At 45.0% G+C, this 17,809-nt stretch overlaps 1 protein-coding gene across 2 annotated transcripts; it reads left to right on the top strand.

The window, feature by feature from the left end:
* The first annotated feature begins 4,658 nt into the window (after positions 1-4,658).
* Positions 4,659-17,385, top strand: FUT10 (fucosyltransferase 10). 2 transcript variants are annotated; one of them, XM_080986899.1, is made up of 5 exons: positions 4,659-4,876; positions 7,116-7,421; positions 9,460-9,754; positions 14,051-14,886; positions 16,356-17,385. In XM_080986899.1, exons 2-5 carry the CDS (start codon positions 7,341-7,343, stop codon positions 16,578-16,580), a joined length of 1,437 nt encoding a protein of 478 aa, XP_080843025.1. In that variant the 5' UTR covers positions 4,659-4,876; positions 7,116-7,340; the 3' UTR covers positions 16,581-17,385. The 2 variants fall into 2 exon arrangements, with proteins under 2 accessions (XP_080843025.1, XP_080843024.1); XM_080986898.1 differs by having other exon boundaries at positions 7,113-7,421.
* The last annotated feature ends 424 nt before the right edge of the window (positions 17,386-17,809 follow it).

The raw sequence follows: 17,809 nt of genomic DNA, 5'->3' as shown, positions 1-17,809 counted from the left end.
ACATATATACATACCGTACATACATGTCTTGCAAGGGAACAGGATCAGGACCACCCTCCTGAGAATAAATAATTTTGTGGGTGGGAGATGAAGAGCATGATTATTTCAATGCACTGCAAATACCTGCTTTTGTTGTTGTTGTTGTTTAGTCGTGTCAAAAGCATCAAAGAAGGCGATCAGCCTTCTTTATGGTCCAGCTTACCCGGTGCAAATGAGGTTTAGTCTGCAGCCTTAATTTCCAAGTAAACACGCACAGAGCTGGGCTGTACATTTTGCTTTTATGTATCATTACTTTGGTTTTCTCTATAAGCTAAAATAGATCATTACAACCCAGTCCAGACAGATCTTTGTGGGAGAGCAGGAGTCTGCAGACAATGCATACATGCAGAGTGACATCTGGATTGCTCATCACAGTGCTCATCCAGATCAGACCCCATGTGGCTTTTTACATACCTACACACCAGCTTTATTAAAGACGGACCCCAAATTTTGGGACCCCCTCCAAACTGATGCCAAAGTTTTGTACTCGTTTAATAAACCTCTGCACATCTGCAGCTGAGCCCACAAGTTTTGCATGACTAGACTTGGAACCAGTTTGCAGAGCAGGAGGCGCTGCCGGGGGAGCGGTGGTTTTTATTATTGTGCCCTGTGATCTCCTGTACTGGAAGTTTAATAAACAAGCAGTAACATTGATTTCCTAAATGCCTTAAAAAGCAAGACACAGTTCACTATAAAATAAAATGAAAATAGTGCTGGGCTGCTGTTATATAAGGCCGGCAATTTGGCTCGAATTGCCAAATACAGGGGTTTGCTGGGATCTCCTCTTTTATTCCCTAGAACAGGGTTTCCCAAATTGGGGTCTTCAGCAGTTTTTGGACTACAACTCCCATCATCCCTAGCTAGCAGGTCAGGGATGATGGGAACTGTAGTCCAAAACAGCTGGAGACTCAAGTTTGGTAAACACTGCCCTAGAGCAAATGGGGATTTGTGGGAAAGAAGAAATGTGGAGTGGCAGTGGAGAAAAGCTGGGAGGAGTGATTTTGTGTTTCGTGCCTCTTGTTCTCTAAACTAAAGGTTTAACATTGTTATCAGATCCCTGAAGTGTCAACAGTGAACACACATCGGATGCAATGTATTTTTTCTACTACTGTACCATGAAGAAGAGCTCATAGCTTATAGGTCGTCAACACTGCCCTCCGTACATTAAATTTTGAAACTTAAAGGTAAAGGTAAAAGGACCCCTGACCATTAGGTCCAGTCGTGACCGACTCTGGGGTTGCGGCGCTCATCTCGCTTTATTGCCCGAGGGAGCCGGCATACAGCTTCCGAGTCATGTGGCCAGCATGACTAAGCCGCTTCTGGCGAACCAGAGCAGTACACGGAAACGCTGTTTACCTTCCCGCCGGAGCGGTACCTGTTTATCTACTTGCACTTCAACGTGCTTTCGAACTGCTAGGTTGGCAGGAGCAGGGACCGAGCAAGGGGAGCTCACCCCGTCATGGGGATTCGAAACGCCAACCTTCTGATCGGCAAGTCCTAGGCTCTGGTTTAACCCACGGCGCCAACTTACTTCATGTTAAACTTTCTCAGTAGTGAGAATGTAGTAACCTCTTGATTCCTGTGGATGGCAGAGCAGGTCAAGTAACATGGTTATATTCCATCTCATTATCACATCATCAGCCAATATCTATCTATCCAACACCAAATTCAACAATCAAAGTCTATGACAATGGTGTCTCATGTCGAATGTAAACGGCCCGTGAAAAAAGACTTATGAATTGAAAGTGGAGATGCTATATGTACTTCTCCTTGTTTGTTTTCATTTCACAAAAAAATCTAAGTAAAAATAAATAATAATTTAAAAACAATCGGAAGCAGTGTGCTATCAAAGGTTTTTTTTATTTTAAGTGAAGTAAAGTATGATGAAGCCAGAAAGGGGGGGGGGGGGAGAGAGAAGGGCAACACCACGGAAAACAACGTAGGAAGTCAACTTTAAATTTGTATTAAATTGAATTAATTGGATGTAAATTCATTTTAAAAATCGAAAAGTAATAACAATTAATTAGCAAAGGGGACACCTGATATATAATGGAGGGAATTCCTAAGCTGGGAGGTGCTGACAGGCTAAAGGCCTGATCCCTGTAATATGCGTAATGGGCCTCCTGATAAGATCCTATGTGCAGGATTTCCTCTCCTGCAGAGCACAGCTGGGTACATAAGGGGTGAGAGGATTTTCTCAGGATCCCGACCCCAAACTGTAAAGGGCTTTGTACAGCAGATCCAACACTCTGAATTTTGTTCAGTAGTTTGGTACTATAGCTAATTGGCAGCAGGTGTAACATGGTGCTGATGGTCTGCCAAGTCGCTGCATTTTGCAGTAGCTGGATTTTCTGCGTCAGCTTCAAGAATGTCCCTTAATGTGGGGTGGGGAGGCATGAGACAAGTTCAGAGCAAACAAAAAACCTAACTGCGCACTACTATCTGTCCTGAGTGTTTGGTGTAAGATGTAAAGGGACCCCTGACCATTAGGTCCAGGCGTGACCGACTCTGGAGTTGCGGCGCTCATCTTGCTTTATTGGCCGAGGGAGCCGGCGTACAGCTTCCGGGTCATGTGGCCAGCATGACTAAGCCGCTTCTGGCGAACCAGAGCAGCGCACGGAAACGCCGTTTACCTTTCCACCAGAGTGGCACCTATTTATCTACTTGCACTTTGATGTGCTTTTGAACTGCCAGGTTGGCAGGAGCAGGGACCAAGCAATGGGAGCTCACCCCGTCGTGGCGATTCGAACCGCCGACCTTCTGATCGGCAAGTCCTAGGTTCTGTGGTTTAACCCACAGCGCCACCTGCATCCCTATAGTGTTTGGTGTATGTGTGCATATATTGTTGCTAGCACCTGTCTGTCTCAAGAGACAATGTGTGTGTGTGTGTGTGTGTATTATTTTCATCCCACTGTTTCTCCAAAGGGCTCGAAACGGCATACATGAGCCATCCCAAGCCATCCTCACAATGACCTTGCTCTTAGGCTGTGATTGGGCCTAAGCCACCCAGTGTGTTCAATAGCTGAGTGGGGATATGAACCTGTTCTCCTAGGTCATGTGTAGGCAAACTAAGGCCCGGGGGCCAGATCCGGCCCAATCACCTTCTAAATCTGGCCCATGGATGGTCCAGGAATCAGCATGTTTTTACATGAGTAGAATGCATCCTTTTATTTAAAATGCATCTCTGGGTTATTTGTGGGACCTGCCTGGTGTTTTTACATGAGTAGAATGCGTCCTTTTATTTAAAATGCATCTCTGGGTTATTTGTGGGGCATAGGAATTCGTTCATTCCCCTCCCCAAAAAATATAGTCCGGCCCCCCACAAGGTCTGAGGGACAGTGGACCGGCCCCCTGCTGAAAAAGTTTGCTGAGCCTTGTCCTAGGCACACCACAATGCCACATCAGTGGCTGGATAGCTCAGTTGGTAGAGCATGAGATTCTTCATTCCAGGGTTGTGGGTTCAAGTCCCATGGTGGGTGAAAGCATAGGCTCCAACTTCTCCCAATAAAATATTTGAGGGGGCCCTGCGCCCCTCATGTTGATGGGCATTGCCATTCAAATGGTGAGTGCTACATCATGTGATCAATTATGCAGGATGGGGCTTACCTGCTGCACCCCAAAATTTTATTCAAGTTGGCACCCCTGGGTGAAAGATTCCTACATTGCTAGGGGTTAGACTGGATGACCCTTGTAGACCCTTCCAACTCTACAGTTCTATGATTCTATGGCCAGGTATGCATATTTCAAATTATTTATGCATATCAATAGATATTTGAAGAGTAGATATATATATATATATTCATATGCATACATAATTTGAAATATCTATTTGAAGAGTATACATATTTCAAATGATCTATGCATATGAATATATATTTGAAGAGTATACATATTTCAAATGATCTATGCATATGAATATATATTTGAAGAGTATGCATGTTTCAAATTATCTATGCATATAAATATATATTTGAAGAGTTGATAAGACCGATAATTTGCTGGCTGCTGAATTTCTTATTTTCAGTTTTATGTGAACTCTCCCTGAGAAGAAGGCGTGATGCACAAATTACCTTAAGTAAAGACATGCTAAGCATTATTAAGGGATAAAAGACGGAACTGTCCCGGCCTTAAATGATTCGGGTGTGTGTGTGATCCTCAGCTGCTTCGTGATGAATGATCTCAAAGGGCTTTTTAGCGCTCCTGTAAAGATATATGTATGTATTCCACTGACGCAGCTCAGTCCTCCCGCTGGCAAAGAGCTTTAGCATAATGCAGCAGCCGTCCATCCTTGAAAAGGCGAGAGCCGCAGCCGCCGGTTCTTTTAAACGCGCTCTTTCCAACGGGAAGCCCGAAGCCCTTCTCCCAAAAAAACCCCAGATTGTCGCTGATGCTTAATTTATTTAATTGCGTGTTGTTGTTGTTGTTTCCTACCCCGCTTACCGAGATCGCCTGGCTCGGGGGATGGTTTCTTCCAGGGAGGGAATGACTTCGCTAAAATGCTGATACTATTAGTGCAATTAGACTAACTTTCCTTTACAAAATCTAAAGAGAGAGACGACGACGTCGCCTCTCTCCGCAATTCCTGGCTCCGGCTCTGCTTCCCGAAGCTGGTTCCTAAGTGAAACCCGGAACGTGGGAATTCATGAACTGGATTTCCCAGGCGCTTTCCCAAACGGACGGTCGGTTTTAGCACTGTAGCTTTCCGATCCTTCTCCAGGTTTTACCGTAATCCCGAGGGCGATTAAAAAAAAGAAGTACAAACTGAAAGTAAAAAACAAAAAAACCAACCCACAAAAAACAGCCTAGCAGCAACAAGACGGAAGAGCTGTTATCAGGGGTGAGTTTTTAAAAATATAATATAAATATAGATATATAAACATACACAGAGGGAGAGAGAGAGAGAGACAGATCTCCTGCAGTCTAGGATGTTACACAATGCTATAAAGATGAAGGAGCCGCTTGGGGCTGTTGTATGTTAAAGGACTGGGGAAAAGAGAGAAAAGAAAGACTTTCTTGGTTCCCTGAAGCTTTCCTCCGCCCTCCCAGCTGCCCTGATAAAAGGGCCGTTTGAGTCTTTCAGCCCATCGGGAAACAAGGATAGGAATTCAGATTTCTAATCGTGTTTTGCTGCCTGGTCCCTTGTGCCTGTAACAGAAGGCTGATGGGGAAACGTTTGCTTGCTTAATTTTCACATTTTATTTTATCCTTGTGCCAGGAACAGCTTTACTTAAAAAGAAGAGGAAGTAGTAGTAGTAGTTATGCTTGTCACTACTGTTCAAGGCAGAGGAGTAGGGCCAGTAAAGGAAAGTTGGCAACTTTGACTCTGGAAGCTTCTTCTAGTCAAAGGGATCCTTATACAGTGGTATCTCAGGTTACAGATGCTTCAGGTTACAGACGCTGCTAACCCAGAAATAGTACCTCGGGTTAAGAACTTTGCTTCAGGATAAGAACAGAAATCGCATGGCGGCAGCGGGAGGCCCCATTAGCTAAAGTGGTACCTCAGGTTAAGAACAGTTTCAGGTTAAGAATGGACCTCCAGAACAAATTAAGTTCTTAACCCGAGGTACCACTGTACTACCCTGTTTAAAGTGAGAGGTCTTGTCTTGTGTGAGCCTTAGCTAGTTAACAGTAGTGCTGCGCCGGAGTATCCCATGAAAAGGAAACAAATTGCTTCAGGTTTTTTGTCCCAGACAGTTAATCCAGGGGTAAGAGGATGCCACTGGATGGTTAATAAGCAGAGTCAATGAAACTATTTAAGGCAAGAAGCCATCCTTCAGAAAATGGAAGACTTGGGCAAATGAAAAAAATAAATAAATACAGACTTTTGTTAACATAAATGCAATCAAACAATGATGGGGACAACAAAAAGCTTGAGGAGCATGTTCCTAAAAACATAAGTGCCAACCATAGAAAATATTTAAGTACAGCAGTAGCAGGAAATGAGATAGGGAGCTTTCCGCAATGACCGGAGTCAGATACGTTCTAAAAGAGGCAAACAAGATGACAGAGAAATTAAATGAGTTGTTCACACTGGAAGTCTGAGGGCAGATAGATTCCTGTGCCTGAACAAACTTTTTTTGGAAAGGGAACCTGAAGAAGTGAGTGGTGACAAGGTTTTAGGCCTTACTGACAAATTAAAAACTGACATATCATTGGGTTCAGATGGCACTCTGTAGAGATGTAGAGTCCTAAAGGACTCAAATGTGAAGTTGCTGGTCTTCTAACAAAAGTATGTATATCTTGACACTTAGATGAGCCTCCATACCTGCAGACTAGAAAGCGGTCAGTGGAACACCAGTTTTTAAAAGGGGGTTGCCTGCACAAAGCCCATAAGGACTATAAACTAATAGAAACTCTGTTATATATAAAGAAAGCTGAAGTTCTTGGACTGCAGAATTCCGTTCCTAAAATGAAAGGCTGTTCTCTTTTGTACTTGTATGGTGACAGACATAAAACACACAAAGCCTTGATTACGATGAAATAACATCTGTGTCCAATTTCTTTTCTGATATAAAGTGAAGTGCAGTACAGTCATAGCTCGGGTTGCAGTAGCTTCGGGATAAGTATTTTCGGGTTGCGCGCTGCTGCGACCTGGAAGTAACAGAGCGCGTTACTTCTGTGTTTCACCGCTCGCGCATGCGCAGACGGTCAAAATGATGGCATGCGCAGAAGCAGTGAATCATGACCCGCGCATGCGCAGACATGCGGACACGGGTTGCGTTCGCTTCTGGCTCCAGAACGGATCCCGTTCGCATCTAGAGGTACCACTGTACAGTGGTACCTCGGGTTAAGTACTTAATTCGTTCCAGAGGTCCGTTCTTAACCTGAAACTGTTTTTAACCTGAAGCACCACTTTAGCTAATGGAGCCTCCCCCTGCGGCTGCGCCGCAGCGGCGCGATTTCTGTTCTCATCCTGAAGCAAAGTTCTTAACCCGAGGTACTATTTCTGGGTTAGCAGAGTCTGTAACCTGAAGCATATGTAGCCTGAAGTGTATGTAACCCAAGGTACCACTGTATATCAAACTGGCTGTACCAGTGCCTCTAAAACACACCTCTGCCCTGTTTTCCTTTAGCAGATGCATTCGCTTCCAAGAAGCCATTGGTTCAAGAAGCTGCATGGTAGAAGATCAGAAATGCGGCAAATTTTTCATCACTGCCCTTGATGGCATCGGTTCCCCCATCACTGGTGGCAATGGAAAAGGACCAGGAGGTGAAGGGAAACAGCAGTTAAGACCATCTGCGGAGTATGTTGCAGCAATTCTGAAGAGGCAACACCTGCTTCCTATGCCCAAAAATAAGGCATGAATGCAATGAGGAAGAAGAGATTTTGGGCATCCTGCTTCTGCTTAATGGCCATCTTTTTTCTGCTTGTTACCCTCCAGGTACTACAGATATTCAGGGTCAGGAGATGAGCACTGATTTAGGCTGAAACATGCCATACTCTTAATCTTAGGGTCATAGGCTCAAGTTCCACATTGGGCAAAGAATTCCTGCATTGCAGGGGGTTGGACTAGATGACCCCTGCGGTCCCTTCCAACTCTATGATTCTATGGCGGGACTGTTGGCATGAAGAGAAGGGAGGGCAGGCTTGCCCACCCAGACAGCTTCAGCACAGTCCCACATAACCTTTCCCTAGGTACCCAGGGCCTAAGGGAGATCCTCTTTTGCCTATCTTTCTACCCCGGGGATGCGGCGTCTCCATGACCACCCAGATTGTATTTATATTTATTTATAAGGCACCTACTCGTGTAAGAAAAATATTGTGGCTGTGTGCACCCAAAACACAACCGACTAAAATATAATAATACATCAAAGCAAATGACCAACAATAGATTTCTCTAAATAAAAACTCCTGACAAGACCAAAACAAAAACACCTCGTTTTCAGTAGATGACAGAGCATCAAAATTGTAGGTGCTTGACTGATTTCATTGGGATTGAACTAAGTTATTGCGCATGCATGGAACAAGGCCTGTTCCTGCGTCAGGATTTTCCCACTGTCTCCTTTACCCATGCCCCCCTAAATCTGCTCTGGAGGGTTGGGGGAACACCCAGACAAAGGGGGCGAAGGAGGGAATTCTTATTGCGTGAGCAGACCTTGCATGCATGCCACAGTTAGCACTACACTGAATTACATCCAGTAGGAACAGTGTTCCAAAATATTGGGGCCGCTATTGGTGCCATGGATGTTGGGCTCCCAGCTCTCATCTGGCCCAGCCAGCATGGCCAATGGTCAGGGCTGATGGGAGTTGTGTACTCCTGCAACATCCCTTCCCTGAGTCAACTCTCTCAACCTCTGCCCTCTGCTGATGAGCTTCCCCCATTGATGGATTTTTCATTAGTAAAGGAATTTGATGCATGCATGATATTAACATGTGAAGCTTTTAGCAGTACAGTGGTACCTCAGATTAAGAACTTAATTCATTCCGGAGGTCCGTGCTTAACCTGAAACTGTTCTTAACCTGAAGCACCACTTTAACTCATGGGGCCTCCCGCTGCTGCCGCGCCACCGGAGCCAAATTTCTGTTCTCATCCTGAAGCAAAGTTCTTAACCTGAAGCAGTATTTCTGGGTTAGTGGCGTCTGTAACCTGAAGTGTATGTGACCTGAGGTACCACTGTATGGAGGTAAATATTATGAGCTAATGCAGGCTTCCTCAACCTTGGCCCTCTGGACATTTTTGGCCTACAACTCCCATAATCCCTAGCTAGCAGGACCAGTGGTCAGGGATGATGGGAATTGTAGTCTCAAAACATCTGGAGGGCTGAGGAAGCCTGAGCTTCTCAGGGATATACTGTTAAGAGATTGAAAAGTTGGCAGCCTAATGATGAAAACAATAATCCAACCAACCCAACACCATAAGTCACATGAGAATAGTAAGGTCACAATCATTGAATCATTTCCCCAACTACTACAGTGGTGCCCCGCAAGACGAATGCCTCGCAAGACGGAAAACCCGCTAGACGAAAGGGTTTTCTGTTTTTGAGTTGCTTCGCAGGACGAATTTCCCTATGGGCTTGCTTCGCAAGACGAAAATGTCTTGCGAGTCTTGAGATTTTTTTTTCGCTTCCCCCCCCCTTTATCTAAGCCGCTAAGCCTTTAATAGCCTTTTAGCAGCTAATCCGCTAAGCCTTTAAGCCTTTAATAGCCGCTAAACCGCTAATAGCGCTAATCCGTTAAGCCGCTAATAGGGTTGTTTCGCAAGACGAAAAAACCGCTAGACGAAGACACTCGCGGAACGGATTAATTTCGTTTTGCGAGGCACCACTGTATCTACTAGAACTAAATTCTACAGAGACCAGGGCCTACTGTTTTCTCCATTTTAAAGCAGGCCTCAGTGGGTGCTCTGTTATACAGAATGATAGTTCGTGCCATGTATAATGAGACTTCAATAAGGATAGATTTCTCTTTCCCCTTGAAAGGTGGTTGTAGAGCTTGGAAAGTCTGAAAGGAAGATGACGAAAACCTCAATTTCACAAAACAGTGCACTGAAAGATGAAGAATGGCAGAAATACACCTATCTGTTTGTAAAGAAGCCGGAACTCCCCAGCGATACAAAGACCATTTTGAACAACGACCGATATCCTATCTTGCTGTGGTGGTCTCCGCTGACAGGAGAGACAGGGCGGCTTGGTCGGTGCGGACAAGACACTTGCTTCTTTACTATCAACAGGACCTATCAGCACAACTCTATGACTAAAGCATTTTTGTTTTATGGTAAGAGGCTGGTTCATTTTATTCTTCAAGATGATGAGTGACTTTGCCTTTCCCCCTTGCTCACATGGTTCATTTATCTTGTAGCTGCCAAGCATAACAGAGAAAAGAAGTGGGGCCTGCAACAGAATGTTGCAGCGTGGCGTGCTGCTTTTCGGGGTCTGCTGTTTGGGATTCCAGCCACTCTATTTCAGTCCTCCTTTCTTCTGAGTTTTCTGTTCCCCACCATGGTCAGTGAGCATGCTATGGCCATTGATCTTACTGCCTTAAGTCCCCTCCCCCCAAAGGATGTTTCTGTACTTCAGCAAACCCTGAGATTTCCTCAAGTCTGCTGAAACCTCCTTTTTATGTGGGGACAGTTCCATTTTGGCTATATAAAGATTGGCACTCACAGCTGAACCCTGGAAATGGAGATAATTAATGTGAATAGTCAGTTTTCAGAGAGGTAGTCATATTAAAGGTAAAGGTACCCCTGCCCATACGGGCCAGTCTTGACAGACTCGAGGGTTGTGCGCTCGGCTCACTCTATAGGCCGGGAGCCAGCGCTGTCTGCAGACACTTCCGGGTCACGTGGCCAGCGTGACAAGCTGCATCTGGCGAGCCAGCGCAGCACACGGAACGCCGTTTACCTTCCCGCTGGTAAGCGGTCCCTATTTATCTACCTGCACCCGGGGGTGCTTTCGAACTGCTAGGTTGGCAGGCGCTGGGACTGAACTACGGGAGCGCACCCCGCCGCGGGGATTCAAACAGCCGACCATGCGATCGGCAAGTCCTAGGCGCTGAGGTTTTACCCACAGCGCCACCCACGTCCCAGTGGGTAGTCATATTATTTTCAAGCAAAAAACCCAATTTTAGCGTTACTATAAAGACCAACAGATTTACTTGGGCATAAACTATGTTTATTTCCTCAGGTGCATGAATTGTTATCCTCAGTTATAGAGTGTGTGTGTGTGCATATGTACACACTTTTAGAGGAAAAAATATTGCAAACAATGAGGACAAATGGCAACAAGATGTAAAAAGTACAATCTGTGAAAAATCTACGTACCTTTCACAACAACACACAATCATCTTAGCATTGCAAATCTTAATAATACCTTAAGTGTGACAGGAAACCATGAGCTCAGTTCAAGCCTAAATGGACTGGCTACTTACTAAATAAGGACTGGCTACTTACTTTAATAAAAGCTCTTGGAAAATACCTATGGGGAGCATAAGAAAACTTCAGTTATGTCAGTGACCTGCATGTTGCCCATCCGTAACTTAGACCATTATTTATTTTGTCACAAACATTAAAGTATGAAATGTGCTCATAATTGCAATCTTATTCTGCATTTTCTCATCATAAACCTTGTAATGCCTCTCTGTCTTTTTCTGGTCTGAAGCATATTTTTTATCATCTCTTCCATCCTTTAAGACATATTGTCTATCAGCTTGGCTAAGATTAATGCGTTGTATCGAATCAATCAGTCATCCTAGTGTTTCAACTTGGAAATATCCTTTTATAGGCTTCTCTCTGCATATCCTTTATCTTCACCATTAGTAGACAGCTCTGACTTTATTTTCTCAGCAAGAATTGGACTCTGTTTGTTTACAATATCACCAAAAAGTTGTAATATCCACTTGAGGGTGCTCATAGTTCCCCAGTTTAATGCAGTTTCAAAAATTGTATTCAGTACTTCTCTAGTGGGTGCACTGCAATTTTTTTGCTGCTAATGTTGTCAAAGCCTCCGTTTCTGAAACCCAAGTCACAACATGCGGCTACTCTCTTTAAATACATGCAGCTGCCCCCAATGGAGACAGCTCAAATCCAGGAGCAGGAAAAGTAGATAAAAGTTTTGAAACAAGTTTCACGATTCCCATGGAGCTGGTGATTCTTGGGCTGAATTATTTTGGCTGTCAAGCACAAAACTGACTTTATTATCTCTCTCCTCAGAGCTGTAATAAAAATATTATTTTCACAATACATGTCCGCAGGATATTCCCTTTATAATTCAAAACCACATCTAGAGAGATTTATTATTCAGATAGACCCGAACACTGGAAGTTTAAGGGAATCAAGTTTTATTGAGCTTTTCTCAGAATGTATAGCATCCTTTTATATATAACTTTAGATACCTATCACAGCACTTTTTATCCTGCAATGTTTTATGAACTCCAAACAGAAAACTAGCATAAACTTACAGTGCAGTCCTATAAATGTCTACTCAGAAACAAGTCCTGTTGAATTCAATGGGTCTTACAGTTGTATATAGGATTGCAGTGTTAACTGTTTTATATTGTGAAGACCCATTAGGAACTGCCTTGCTGCAGCCTTTGTTGCTTACCTGCTTAGATAATAATAATAATAATAATAATAATAATAATAATAATTTATTATTTGTACCCCGCCACTCTGGGCAGCTTCCACAGAGACCAAAAATACACTAAAATGTCACACATTAAAAGCTTCCCTGAACAGGGCTGCCTTAAGATGTCTTCTGAATGTCAGGTAGTTGTTTATCGCTTTGACATCTGATGGGAGGGCGTTCCACAGGGTGGGCGCCACTACCGAGAAGGCCCTCTGCCTGGTTCCCTGTACCTTTGCTTCTTGCAATGAGGGAACCACCAGAAGGCCCTCGGCGCTGGACCTCAGCGTCTGGGCAGAACGATGGGGGTGGAGACGATCCTTCAGGTATACTGGGCCGAGGCCGTTTAGGGCTTTAAAGGTGAACACCAACACTTTGAATTGTGCTCAGAAACGTACTGGGAGCCAATGTAGGTCTTTCAAGACCGGTGTTATATGGTCTCGTCGGCCGCCCACAGTCACCAGTCTAGTTGCCACATTCTGGATTAGTTGTAGTTTCCGGGTCACCTTCAAAGGTAGCCCCACGTAGAGTGCATTGCAGTAGTCCAAGCGGGAGATAACTAGAGCATGCACCACTCTGGCGAGACAGTCCGCGGGCAGGTAGGGTCTCAGCCTGCGTACCAGGTGGAGTTGGTAGACAGCTGCCCTGGACACAGAATTGACCTGTGCCTCCATGGACAGCTGTGAGTCCAAAATGATGCCCAGGCTGCACACCTGGTCCTTCAGGGGCACAGTTACCCCATTCAGGACCAGGGAGTCCTCCACACCAGCCCGCCCCCTGTCCCCCAAAAACAGTACTTCTGTCTTGTCAGGATTCAACCTCAGAATCAGGATCCCATTTGTAGCTAAAATGGCATCACCCACACAGAACTGGGAGTTCTCAGAAGATCTGGAGGAACTCCAAGGACTAGAAGTACCAAAAAAAAAAAAAAAAAAAAAAGCTTTAGGAAGAACCCAAGTGTATATCTGTGAATAGCTCACTGAGGACTGATGTCATGGACTGGTTGGACACAGAGGAATGGTGGGAAGAACCAGCTGGGGAACCACCAAGGGAAGAAGGCTCAATGCTCAGGGAGTGGTGGTGGGACAATGATGAATGGTCAGAGGGAGAAGAAGGAGGACTGGTAAGAGAAGGTGTTGGAATCTGAAGGGGTAACAGGGTTTAGTGAGCTGGGAGAGTCTGTGGCAGAGAACAGTCCAGAACCAGAGGCTGAAGCATGAAATTGGGGTAAGGGAGGCCAAGAAGCAGAGATGAGTCAGGCTGGTGAAGAGTCATGGGTGTCTCCCCCTTCTGCTGAGACCAGCTCCCTTCCCCCCTGGTCTCCCAGAACCAGAAGAGGCATGAAAAGGGCGAAGGAGAAGTTAGATTCACACAGGCACAGTCTCCTATCGCTTGGGGGGGGGGGACCATGGAGAGGAGGGTACTTAGGCAGCTGTGATCTTCATTCTCAATGACTACTTCATAGGAAGCAAGACCTGACAGAGATGAGTTGCTGTGCTCATTAGGTCTGACACTCCACCAAGTGGTCATGTTTTTGCTAATTAACTCCAGCTTGCACAGTGTGACTTGCCACTGGCTTGCTTCTGACAACTAAGCATCTCAACAGGCATGCTATCCAACTGTTGGTGTGTGTGTGATGAGTGGAATGGCAATCTTGGGGCAGGAGAAAGGGGAATGGAATGGAGTATGCTGGAAAATGGCTCTCTCAACAGAAGCACATGCAACATTCCATTGTGGGTCCCACTTGTTTTGCATGTTAGTAAGATGTTGTGGGGGGGGGAGCCATAGGCGAGAGAGGGGCGGTGATGGTCGTGAATACTATGCTGCCTTGGTAATATGCTGTTCATATCATTCATGGACGCGCAGCCAGGTTGAATAATGTTTTCCGATATTTCTTTCACTGGGAGCAATACTGGTTTCTTTCTCTCCCATTTGTATTTTCAACATCTAGGTACTGACTTCAGCATAGATAGTTTACCTCTCCCCCGAAAAGACCACCATGACTGGGCCCTTTTCCACGAGGAGTCACCCAAAAACAATTACAAGCTCTTCCAGAGACCTGCCATCACTCTGTTCAACCACACGGCAACGTTCAGCCGCCACTCACACCTGCCACTCACCACACAGTACCTTGAAAGCATTGAGGCCTTAAAATCCCGGAGGTACATGATTCCTTTGCAAAACAAGAACAGCTTGAGGAAAAGACTCGCGCCCCTCGTATATGTACAGTCTGACTGCGATCCTCCCTCTGACCGGGACAGCTATGTACAGGAGCTTATGGCTCACATTGAAGTAGACTCCTATGGTGCCTGCTTGCATAACAGAGATCTGCCGGAGCAGCTTGAAAACCCTGCCTCCATGGATAACGATAACTTCTACAAGATACTTGCTCAGTACAAATTTGTCCTTGCCTTTGAGAATGCTGTCTGTGAAGATTATATCACTGAAAAGCTCTGGAGACCACTGAAGCTGGGTGTGGTACCAGTTTATTATGGCTCTCCTAGCGTCAAAGACTGGCTTCCTAGCAATAAGAGTGCAATCCTGGTCACAGGATTCTCACACCCCAAGGACCTGGCACAGTACATCAAAGCTTTGGATGCAGATGATGAGAAATATGAGGCCTACCTTGAATGGAAGCTGAAAGGGGACATCTCCAACCAACACCTGCTTGCTGCTATAAAGGAACGCACATGGGGAGTGCAAGATATCATGAAGGACAATTACATAGATGCCTTTGAATGCATGGTGTGCACTAGAATATGGGGAAATATGAGGAGACAAGCAAAGGTAATTATAAAGCCATCTGCCCTGTTATAGCCAGGCTTGCACCATCTCATGAGTCAGACTTGCCAGGTACTAATTGTAGAGTGGAGTCACTTTGTGGCAGGTGTGATGTATGAGTTCTGACAGATAGAAGCAGGGCCAGAGACAAGCTCTCCAGGACCAAGGAGAGCTCCCAAGGAAAGGAAGGCAGATGTTGTTCTCCCAGAGTCCCGAGTTTATATGAGTCTTTATAAGAGGAATAAGGACCTTGTGGCATATCAGCTGTGGTAGTACAGTGGTACCTCGGGTTACATACGCTTCAGGTTACAGATGCTTCAGGTTACAGACTCCGCTAACCCAGAAATAGTACCTCGGGTTAAGAACTATGCTTCAGGATGAGAACAGAAATCGTGCTCTGGCGGCGCAGCACCAGCAGGAGGCCCCATTTGCTAAAGTGGTGCTTCAGGTTAAGAACAGTTTCAGGTTAAGAACGGACCTCTGGAACGAATTAAGTACTTAACCCGAGGTACCACTGTATTCCAACTCCTATCAGACTTAGCAGCATGGACATGGTCATGGGTGGAAGGGAGTTGGAGTCCAACAACATCTGCAGGGCCACAGGTTCTTTGCTTTCTAATACCCTCCCCCCCCCCCAGTCTCATATTCTGTGAGTTCAACTCCAGCTGCCTACAATATTGCAGCGAAATAATTCACCAGGCATTGCCTTGAGTGAAATTGCTGCTGACTTAGTCTTCAGCTGGCAGCCAAGGCTGACCTACGGAGCAATGATTAGATCTAATGACAGCCCACAGTTTATTAAACGGCAATATTTCACAGCCTCTTGAGTGAAACATAATGCTTGTTTACAGAATCGCCGCAGCATTAAAAAAGACTGCAAGAAGTGGCAGGCACATTTTCATCCAAGCCCTGTCAAGTTTGCAACTCCGGCTTTGGCCTGGGAGGGCGGGATACAATAAGAAATAAAAAATTATTATTATTATTATTATTAAATGCATCAAGCATGTTTCAGCCGTTCGAAGCTACACGGAGCGAACATGTAGACCTCATTCCTAGCTCAGTGGGGAGGGGAGTCTTTTTCAGACGGAGAGCTGCATTCGCAATGCGGAGCCATGCACACAAATGGCGCTATGTAAATAAATACATGATGGTGATAATACCTGTGTAATATGAAATCCAGCACAACAGTTGTGCTAGTGGAAGATGGCTGTGCGACAGGTTGTGACTGCAACAGTCTGTTGTGCAACCAGCCATCAGAACCATTCTGGCTTCCTGCACTTTCTCTTGTGCAAGTCATTCCACTAACATAACTGGCTACACTCCTAGGGGACCTTAATTTAGTGCTTCATTGAATTCCTCCCAGATATTTTCACACACTATTTAAGTGGAAGTGAGTGTATATTCATCCCTGCTTACGTGGTGGTTGATAAAATTCAGATTGTGTCCTCCCACCTCTCTTTTTCTCTCTCAACCAGGGAATGTTACCCAAAAAGTGGAATGCAGAAGCAAGCCACCTGAGCTGCCCCAAACCTCAACCATTTGTTTTTTCATCTCGCAATACGCACAGAACGGCTCTGCGGGAGATGTGGATACCGAGCTTTGAGCAGTCCAAGAGAGAAGCTCACGCGCTGAGGCAGCTGGTCGAAAGGAACAGAAATTTCACAGCTCAGGAGTTTTGGACTATGGTGTTTAGAGAATGAGCTTAGAGGGAGACAATAGGCCCTTGACTCAAGCTAGCAGGGGAAACAAACCAACACAGAGGAGCCTCTATGAGGAGCTCTTGTTTGTCGGTTGCCTTAATAAGATAGAAAGCAGTTTTAACCACTGAGATGATGAGAAATCATCGTATTCAGCGAATACTAATCCAGAAGACGAAGGACCCAGTTGGGTCATCTTATATTTTTTATACTAATGTTCAGTATAAACTATTAATATAAATTATTAGTGTAATTAACATTGGAGCATTCACAGCAAAATGCAGCCATCTGTACTTTACTTTCCCAGTGTGTGTGTGTGTGTGTGTGTGTGTGTGTGTGTGGTTTATTTTGCCTCTGCAGTTCCTCCCACCCTTGAGTTGGATACGTGTCAAGTCTTCCATCCAGATGGTTTGGCTTCCTGGCATCGCTCAAGCGAAGGGCCTTGTCTAAAGGGGTGGCCTTGCTGCTTATGTCATTTCTGCACCTGACAGGAAGCCAAGCCGTGCAGGAGAAAGGAGGACCTTGCAGATGAATTGCAGAGCAGCGGAGGAGGAGGAGCAACCTCAGGGGAAGTGTGCCAAATGCTCTGGTGGGGGGGATGGTTTACGAAAAGCAGGCCTTCGAAATAGAGTCTCACCTAAGTGTGGTCCATGTTATTGGAGACTGGATTCCGTGCTACTCTGGCAAATTCTGTAAAGAGCCACTTTGTGGTTTGAATGAAGGACCTTCTTTCTTTTCATTTCTGGCTGGGCCAGGGTGATGGAGATGTCATCTATTGAACAGTATTATAAACAGCAATGGCAAGGCAGCATGTCCATGCTCTGATAATGTCTGAAGCATTTCTCTTAAGGAGGGAGAGCTGACTGTGCAGAGGCTCATGGAGGCAGGGATTTTGTTTTGTTAAGACCTGTACAATATCAGATGATTTGGGGCTTGATTTGAGTATCTTTTTTATAATAATTTTTATTAATTTTAACATATAAATTATAATACATACCACAAAACTTCACCACTTATACAATCTTTTTTAGACTTCCATCAGCACCTCTGATGATCCACCGTTTTAACTGCTTCTTATGCATTTCTTAAATTCCTATTGCTTTTAATTATCTTAGCTAATCATCCTCCCCTTTATCCATTATTGCAAAAGTTCCAATAATTCATCTCACAAAACTTCTTGCAAACCTACAAACGTAGTCTGATCATCACAATTACTTTTCAAATAGTCTGTA

Source organism: Podarcis pityusensis (assembly GCF_964106645.2).
Source record: "Podarcis pityusensis genome assembly, chromosome: 17".
Taxonomy (NCBI): Eukaryota; Metazoa; Chordata; class Lepidosauria; order Squamata; family Lacertidae; genus Podarcis; species Podarcis pityusensis.
This window is presented reverse-complemented; position numbering and strand designations above follow the sequence as displayed.

Excerpts from the sequence above, each read along its gene's own strand:
- FUT10 (XM_080986899.1), top strand. The coding sequence starts at position 7,341 with ATGAATGCAATGAGGAAGAAGAGATTTTGGGCATCCTGCTTCTGCTTA. Across the intron at positions 7,422-9,459 it reads TTCTGCTTGTTACCCTCCAG|GTGGTTGTAGAGCTTGGAAA; the intron begins GTACTACAGATA and ends TCCCCTTGAAAG. Across the intron at positions 9,755-14,050 it reads TAAAGCATTTTTGTTTTATG|GTACTGACTTCAGCATAGAT; the intron begins GTAAGAGGCTGG and ends TTCAACATCTAG.